At 37.6% G+C, this 9,485-nt stretch overlaps 1 protein-coding gene across 1 annotated transcript; it reads right to left on the bottom strand.

Annotated features, from left to right (window-relative positions):
* Positions 1-279: 279 nt before the first annotated feature.
* On the bottom strand, positions 280-7,717 carry LOC107668665 (zinc finger protein 836-like). Its single transcript, XM_016460623.1, has 3 exons — positions 5,905-7,717; positions 1,443-1,602; positions 280-1,286 (listed from the first exon to the last, which is right to left on the bottom strand). The coding sequence occupies exons 1-3, from the start codon at positions 6,990-6,992 to the stop codon at positions 339-341; spliced, it is 2,196 nt and encodes a 731-aa protein (XP_016316109.1). The 5' UTR covers positions 6,993-7,717; the 3' UTR covers positions 280-338.
* Between the last annotated feature and the right edge of the window lie 1,768 nt (positions 7,718-9,485).

Here is a 9,485-nt window from a genome sequence, read left to right as displayed (position 1 = left end):
CCAAACTGCCTCAACACACGTGCCTGGAAGTTTCAGGTATACCCAAGACCTTGATTAGCTGGTTCAGGTGTGTTGAGGCAATTTGGAGCTAAACTCTGCAGGACACTGGCACTCCAGGACCGAGTATGTTGACCCTTGCTCTAGTATGTCCTCTCCTTCTACTACTGCACATTACAGTGAATTTTTTGCATCCAGAGGATTCATTTCCATCCAGTAAATAATGTTCTAGAGACATTCCTATTCTTGTTTAAGGATTTATTTTTTACAACCATAAAATAATGTTCCCCTAACACTGCAAGGTGTTTTTTACACAACCTAAAAATAATTACATGATGAAGCTATGATGATTCTGGGGCAGCGTGTTTCTTCTGGTGCATCTGAAAACCCCATTTAAAAGCAAATCTCATGCCGCAGATGGAGCAGCAGTAAGGTTTCTCTCCAGTATGCATTAGTTCATGGATCTTCAGGTAACCAGCTTGAGCAAAAGTCTTGTCACAAAGTGAGCATTTAAAAGGTTTTTCTCTTGTATGAGTCCTCCGGTGCACTTTTAAGCCACTTAGCTTATAAAAACTCTTCCCACAGTCACTACAGGGATACGGTCTTTCTCCTGTGTGACCTCTCTGATGAATCTTGAAAGCAAATGAACTAGCAAAGCTCTTCCCGCAGTCGGAGCACAGGTACGGTTTCTCTCCGGTGTGAATCCTCTCATGGGTTTTCCGGTGAGTCGAATGATAGAAACGTTTCTCACAGTGTAAACACTGGTACCGTTTGTCAAAGTGTATTCTTTGGTGTGAGTTTAGAGAAGCTGAGTTTGTAAAAGTTTTCCCACATTGACTGCACTGATACGGTCTCTCATTGGTGTGCATTAATAGATGGTTCTTCAGACTGATTCCATGTTTGAAGCTCTTCTCGCAGTGAGGGCACTGATATGGTTTGTCATCAGAGTGTATTTTTTGGTGTACCTTTAGATAAGCTGAGATTACAAAAGTTTTTCCACATTCACTGCACTGATACGGCCTGTCATTGCTGTGTGTGAATAGATGTCTCTTCAGATGTGATCCCTGGCTGAAGCTCTTCTCGCAGTGAGGGCACTTGTATGGTTTTTCACCCGTGTGAATTCTCATATGACTTGAAAGATCTCGTTTGTTGCGGAAATACTTGTTACATTCGTTGCACTGAAAAGACTTTTCGCTGTGTCCCTTTATATGAGCTCTCATATTATTAAGAGTGGTGAAAAAATCCTTCCCGCACTGTTCGCAGTGAAACTCCTTCTTCACGCTGAGCTTCTGTCCCATCAGTCACACGCACTGAAACCTGCTCCACATCCTGACAAACACAATCAGTAATACATCTAGTAAGAGTATGATTAAAAATAAGACATTAATTCACATAACAATCAGTCCATATTAGCAGCTAAAGATGAAATGAAGAGCTGCTCAAACCTCTCTGTTCAGTTTGTCTCCTCTTTCTCTCAGCTTTGCCTCCAGTGAAGCCACCTCTTTCTTCAGCTGACAGATTTCTGTGATGAAATCCTCAATATCCAGCATGGACAGATCAGTTCCTACTGATTTACAGCAGACCACATCCACCTGCGCTTTCATGCTCAACATCTGAACACAAACACTTCATGATTATTAAAGACGCATTTATAATGAACTGACTCTGATTTAACCTCAAAATGATTGTTTACATACGAGCTGAACTACATAGAACTGACTTATTAAAGAAAGATTAAAGAATATTTCGTAGAATATTCAGAAATATTTATTTCATATGTAGATGTGTTAGGAGTGTTTGTTTCATTTCAACATTGAGCCAGCACAGAGCAGGAATATTATCAAACATTATGTAATATTGCATGCATATATTCAGATATTGTCAGATTTCTTCTAATTTCTCCCCAAACTGTAAGAACTCCAAAGCGTGTAGCATTGAAAATTAACCAACTGTTCACTACAAATCAGGGGCGTGTCCAGGATTTTATACTTGGGGTGGCAAAGAGGGGGCAAGAGCAGAACGAGGGGTGGCAACTATAGATCAGTGTTTGTACTCCCCATATATTCTATTCCCTAACACAAGTGCTGGGGAGTAACTAGTTACATGTAACCGAATTACGTAATTTAATTACAAAATAAATGTAAGTGCAATCTGTTACAGTTACTGAGAGAAAAAAAAGTGTAATTACAGTTACTTATGAAAATGTTAACAATTATAAAGGGGGTTACATCTGAATTTTTTCACACAAACACGCACACACAGATTTGATTGATTTCTTTCTTAATTGCAGTGACTGCTCTAAAATACGAGGCACCAATGTTTCAGGAGTTTATTACACAGAATCGGATGCATGCTTATTTGATAACTGTTTTATTTCCTATTTGAGTTTATGCATATGCTTTAACTGTTTTTTTCCCCCAAGGCATTGTTAGAAAAGATTTGATTTTAAAAACAGTATCATAGCTATGCAACTATTTCTTGTTATGATTTTAAACCTGTATTTAACCAGAACGATCAGAATTTAACCAGAATCAGATCGATTTTAATGTAAAAAGAGGTGCTAAAGTCTGATTTCGTGGTGGCTGTGCTTTAAAATTAAATTATTATAATCTTAATTCAAGTAATGAAGGCTTTTGAGAGTCTGCCAATAATCAGTGTTGAGTTCTACTGTAAGGTTAACCCTGCCTGCTTTAAATGTTTTGAAATTATTTAGTTGAAAATATTTTAAATTTAGAAAAAGTAATCAAATGTAATCAGTTACATTAATAAAGTAACTGAAATAGTTGCACTACTTATTACATTTTAAATAGGGTAACTTGTAATCTGTAACCTATTATATTTCCAAAGTAAGCATAACACCCCCATGAACTCCTGATGGCCATATAATGGTCACTTTAGTTAAGCAGTTTTTGGAAAGATTTATGTTTTGTTTTTGCCTCAAAATTATGCATATTTTGTATATAGTTACACTAAATGTAAACATGATATGCAAAATTCACATTGAAGAAGACAAGATATTACCACCATGAATTCATTTATTCATTTGCCGTTTCCACTCCCTTATATAGTTATTTTCACGTTATGCTTTTGGATTTATAATCAGACATTAGAAAATCCCAATTATAACATTTAAAAAATATTTTTGTCAAAGTTCAGCACTGTTTTGTACTTAAGTATGAAGAGTTGAGCTGTCCTTGTTTTAATGCATTAACTGTCTGACAGTAATGTCGAAGGGTGAGCGATTTATGTAGCTATTACTTAACATTTTGAGCTCATTTAAAATTCTAAACAACAAAAAAAACCTTCTTTGGTTATCTTTTGATTATTTATAAACTTTTATTAAAGAAATTTGTCAAACGTAGCTCATCAGAATCATGGGTTCGTAGGCCTGTATGTTAAATGCAGTGCATGGATAAAAGTAGCCAATGTAAACGAAAGAGCCCTTGAGCAGATCTGACAAGACCAAAATGAATTCTGAATGAATAGTAATAAAAATAACGATAATGATAATAATGTGTTATTTTCTTTTCTTTAAGTAAGTGTGCATTGAACGATTTGAAGGTTATCAGAATTAAAAGTTAGATGTAATGTAAACGAAAGAGCCCTTGAGCAGATCTGACAAGACCAAAATGAATTCTGAATGAATAGTAATAAAAATAACGATAATGATAATGTGTTATTTTCTTTTCTTTAAGTAAGTGTGCATTGAACGATTTGAAGGTTATCAGAATTAAAAGTTAGATGGGTCATTGCAGCTTTTTGAATCGCGAATTTTGTTTGGAAGGATGAAATAGTAGGCTCCAGCAAAAACACATGAATAATGTTTAACGGACTAAACACTTGCCGTCCGAGTGCTCGGTCTCCTTCCTTTCTTCGGTGGTTTTACCGGAGAACTACAGATCGTCAGAGCGCCTCCTACAGGACGAGCGATAGAGAAGAAGAGAAGACGCTCCGGCGGGTGTGAGATTTATTCAAAACCTAATTGATCTTATTAAAAATACCATTGTATTTCAGGGGCGTTATCAAGAGACGGATATACTATCATATCTTTACGAAATTATTAAATACATCGATAAACGAATGTTAGTCAGTCATCCGGTAAATGGAACAGAAATGACCGTTAATTCTTGAATTACGCGAGTTCGCGGTTTTCTGTGGAAGACAGGAAAAAAGGCGCGCAGATCAGAGGAGCACAGTAAAATAAGACGTGTGTGTGTGTTTAAACAAAAATATGAATACGATTTCAAATATAACTTGTATGCTTTTCACACACATAGCCCTGGTTTAATATTTTTAGCTGTAAAGTTATTACAGATAACATTTTTATTTATATTTGAAATAAGGGCTTTTCCACGCAATTTCGGTGGATATTCGTCAATCCTGAACACTGAATGTCAGTTTCCACACTTCATTAAGCAGCACAAGCATTTTCAACTGTAATAACACACATTTCTAGCAGCACATGAGCCTGAAGGATCGTGTGTATTCAAATAGAAAACAGTGAGTTTTGTACTGGAATAATATTTCACAGTATGAATGTTTTAGTATGTTTACTATAAAAGAAGAAATAAAGCAAGTCAGCCACAAACGCATGCTACCTGATACAAAACGAAATAAATCTTGCATTTTTAATTGCATTACACTGCAATTAAATTGCACAATTACAGACTTTTTTTTTGTTTGTTTTTTTTACAACCACAAAATAATGTTCCTGTAACACTGCAAGGTTTTTTTTTTTTTTTTTTACAAAACCTGAAACTAATTACCAGGATCAGACTGGAAGTAAATAACGGCCCTGGATTTTCTCCCAAATAGACCCACCACAACTACAAGCAGTCGCTACTATCTCACATTATTACAGCAATCCTATGGCATTTATGGCAAATAACATCACAAAACCCATGGTGACCCTGCTGACAAAAACAATAGAAATCACCATAGAAATTCAAATGATTTCCACTACAAATAACATTACAAACCATCAACTTCTAACCATTAAATAATGGTTTCCTGTAGTGTGTTTTGGGACATATTACATTAGAATTTAGTGGCTTTAACAAAATCCATGAATAGAAGGTGACCAATTACCAGTAGAGACCAACAGGCGCCATTAATATACACACAATTAATACACAATAAAGCGCTATATAAATGCATCATTCATCATTACAGTTTCCATTAAAACCAATACAATTTTCATTACAACCAGTAAAACCATTACAAATTATGTGATGCTTTCTATTTTTTTTTTCAACAGAGGATTGATATAAATGTATTAGCCTATTGTATGAACTAAAATACTTGAAATCTACATGAAAAGAGCAGAATGCAAAATGTGTTAATAAACATAAACCTAGAATCTAGAAACCTGAAACAACAGAATTCTTCAATTTGAGTATTCATATGTCTGTGTGTATGTGTGTCATGTCAATCAGACTAATCACCTTATAGGCTACTTCATTTACTCTATCTCTCAAATGTAACCCGTTGTAGAATCACTGCTGTCTCTTTATGAATGAATGGAATATTCATGCCAGACAATGCAGTGATAAATAGCAGTGGACGCTCAGACTAGGGTGTCCTGGGATTTTACTATAGTGCTATAGGCTACATGCTCTATAGTGAGAGAGGCGGGCAAAGGTAACCTGATGTAACTGTTCGCTTTTATTCCTTTTAGCTTCTCCCAGCCGCCTTTATCTTCACGTCTTTTGCTTGCCATCACGACTCATGAGCCCACTCTCCTTCGCGTCAGTTTCAGTTTCTTATAAGCAAAAATAGATTGCATTAGCGCGCCCTTTTGTCGGCTGTCAACGTCACTTAATCTGACACTTTTTCTTAGGCCGACGGCCGTCGGATGGATCGACAGTGTCCAGTCTGCCCCTGCTAATTACTGATTAATGACGAAGCTATGATGATTGTGGGGCAGCGTGTTTCTTCTTGTGCGTCTGAAAACCCCATTTAAAAGCGAATCTCTCGCCGCAGATGGAGCAGCGGTAAGGTTTCTCTCCTGTATGCATTCGTTCATGGATCTTCAGGGAACTTGATATAGCGAAAGTCTTGGCACAAAGTGAGCATTTAAAAGGTTTTTCTCCTGTATGAGTCCTCTGGTGTATTTTTACGTCACTTAGTTTATAAAAATTCTTCCCACAATCACTACAGGGATACGGTCTTTCTCCTGTGTGACCTCTCTGATGAATCTTGAAAGCAAATGAACTAGCAAAGCTCTTCCCGCAGTCGGAGCACAGGTACGGTTTCTCTCCGGTGTGAGTCCGCTCATGGGTTTTCCGGTGAGTCGAATGATAGAAACGTTTCTCACAGTGTGAACACTTATACGGTTTGTCATCAGAATGCATTTTTTGGTGTAACTTTAGAGAAGCCAAGTTTGTAAAAGTTTTCCCACATTGACTGCACTGATACGGTCTCTCATTGGTGTGCATTAATACATGGTTCTTCAAACTGCTTCCATATTTGAAGCTCTTCTCGCAGTGAGGGCACTGATACGGTTTGTCATCAGAGTGCATTTTTTGGTGTAACTTTAGAGAAGCTGAGCTTCTAAAATGTTTTCCACATTCACTGCACTGATGCGGTCTCTCATTGCTGTGTGTGAGTAGATGTCTCTTCAGATGTGATCCCTGGCTGAAGCTCTTCTCGCATTGAGGGCACTTGTATGGTTTTTCACCCGTGTGGATCCTCTTATGACTTGAAAGATCTCGTTGGTTGCGGAAAAACTTGCTACATTCGTTGCACTGGAGAGACTTTTCTTCGTGTGTCTTTATATGAGCTTTCATATTGTAAGGAGTGGTGAAAAAATCCTTCCCGCACTGTTCGCAGCGAAACTCCTTCTTCACGCTGTGCTCTTTTGAATGAAGTGTTCTCTCTTTGAAGGTAGGAAAACTGATGTTGCATATGTTGCAGCTGAAGTCTTTCTGTTCTGTGTGTTTTCTCTGATGTGTTGCTAAATGACCGTGTTGGCTCAATGTTTCTCCACAGTCCATCGCTGTCCATCGCTCTTTGGATGTAGAGGCAGTTTCTCCCTCAGAAGATGAACCAGCGCTGTCAACTTAAAGGAACAACATTTGCATAAAATATCTAACTTTTTCTATAAATTCTAGAGCTGAATGATCAGTCAAGATAAAACTGAAATTGCGGTTATCAAACGGCAAAATCTGTGATTTAAATAAATACAAAATCTGTGGTATTTTATACAAGTGCAGCTCACAATATGCTGTTCTCAGTTTTTCAGATTGCCAGAATTCACAACAAATGCTGTTCAGTCTTTTATAATTGGAGTGGCAAGAGCATAATGAGGGGTGGCAGCTAGGTTTGACACATAAAATCGGTATTTCCGTTAATCGTGAAAATGCATAATTACACTTTCCAGTTTAATTTAAGTGAAAATTGTATTCAATGTTTGGAACCAAAATATGCATTATTGCACTGGCATTTTCAGGATTGACGGCATTTGAGCAGCAGCAGTTCAGGGCAAAGTCTGTTCTCAGTTAATGCATGAGCATGACCAGAAATGCATAGGCTATGTTAATGCAATGCAAGTTGCTTTGGATAAAAGTAAGTATGTGTAAACATAAGAGAGCCCTTGAGCAGGAATCGTTTCCTGATGGGCCTATACTGTTGAAGTCAGTTTGAGGCAGAGCAGAAGCTGCTCTCAGTTCAGTTCAATAGCACTAAATATATTTAAGCCAAATTAAGGCTAATTGGGGGAGCAAAGAATAAAGTAATATTATTCAATGAACATCACTTACATTACACATAGGTATATGTAAATAGATCATATTTGCAATCTTTGTAATGCCTGAACAGAATTTGCTGCCCCATATGAGTCTGGTTGTTAAAGTAGTTCACTTTCAGAATGAAAATTCTGTCACCATTTACTCACCCCCCACTTGTTCCAAACCTGTATGAGTTTCTTTCTTCTGTTGAACACAGAAGATGATATTTTGAAAAATGTTGGGATCCGAACAGTTGGTGAGCACCATTGACTTCCATAGTAGGAAAAAAAAAATACTATGGAAGTCAATGGTGCTCACCAACTGTTCGGATCCCAACATTTTTCAAAATATCTTCTTCTGTGTTCAACATAGGAAAGTTATACAGGTCTGGAATGACACGAAGGTGAGTAAATGATGACAAAATGTTCATTTTGGGGTGAACTATTCCTTTAAATTCTCGCGATCCACCCATTCAGTTACAAATCTGCGTGTTTAATGAACAAGAAATGGAAACCGAAAAATGTAATATGCAAATTCATTCTCTGCCAGTAGGTGGCACTTTTGGAACGGCAGAAACACAGTGGTTTCCCCAGTAATGGTTGTACACGAAGAACAATATGCTCATAAACGCTACTTCATCAGATTCGGACAGTCGGTTCCCTTCTGAGTGACATTTACATAACATCCGCGCCACTTTTTAACTTTGAAACGTGCAGCGCTCATATTTATTCAATGAAATCACAGCCTTTTTAAGTTTAAACGCAAGTTTAAAGTAACATTAAAGGGTCATGAAACCCCAGACTACTTTTTCTGAGATTTTAGCAGAGGTGTTTGTGTTGCACATCATAGAAGACAATGTTAGCATCCGATAATTTTAACTGTTGGAGAAAACTGGTTAATTTTAAGCTTTTTTGCGCTATTTTCATCTTCCGGGTTTAAAATCTACATTGTGTTGACGTCACAATGTGTGACGTGGCAATGGACTAATAGTACATCGATGACGCAAGCATCCGATAATTTTAACTGTTGGAGAAAACTGGTTAATTTTAAGCTTTTTTGCGCTATTTTCATCTTCCTGGTTTAAAATCTACATTGTGTTGACGTCACAATGTGTGACGTGGCAATGGACTAATAGTACATCGATGACGCGGCGTGTCTATTAAATTATTCATGAGACTGCGTGTTCTTATCCTATGAGAAGACGCTTCACTTAATTATTCACAACAGCATGTGCTGATTTGCTATGACAGACGTTTCAGAGTCTGTGAGATGGCATCGCGCACAATAACTGAGAGAAACGTTCATGGATCGAAGAAAAGTGTTTGTTTTTGCTTTGTAGTAAGAGTTCAGCACAAACGCGATTCATTCACTTGGTGAGCAAACCGTGTTTACAGCTCTGTGACACAACCCGTCAAAAGGCTTATATAAATGCCACAGAATAAGCCTTAAAAGTTCTCAGAGGTGAGACAGCGCGTTCATATGTTTTCGATGCAGAGTGCAAATGGCTGTGCATTTATTTGTGTTTTTAACTCGATGGGAGCGAAATGAAACTGTCTGAACACTAAGCTGTGTGTGTGTGTTGTCTGTCTCCCCTCTTCCCCCTCTTCCCCCTCCTCCGCTCCGCACCACGCCCACTTTTTTAGCATTTTTTTAAAACTGTGGTGAGGACTAACCAGTGCTGAAACGGGGGGTTTCATGACCCTTTAAGCCAAGCAGTTCCTGTTCCCCAAATTTAAGACCCCTTAAAATTATAATTAAGAC

Source organism: Sinocyclocheilus anshuiensis, unplaced genomic scaffold (genome assembly GCF_001515605.1).
Source record: "Sinocyclocheilus anshuiensis isolate Anshui unplaced genomic scaffold, SAMN03320099.WGS_v1.1 scaffold156, whole genome shotgun sequence".
In the NCBI taxonomy this organism is placed as follows: domain Eukaryota; kingdom Metazoa; phylum Chordata; class Actinopteri; order Cypriniformes; family Cyprinidae; genus Sinocyclocheilus; species Sinocyclocheilus anshuiensis.
The sequence above is the reverse complement of the archived record's forward strand: the minus strand, read 5'-3'. Positions and strand labels throughout refer to the sequence as shown.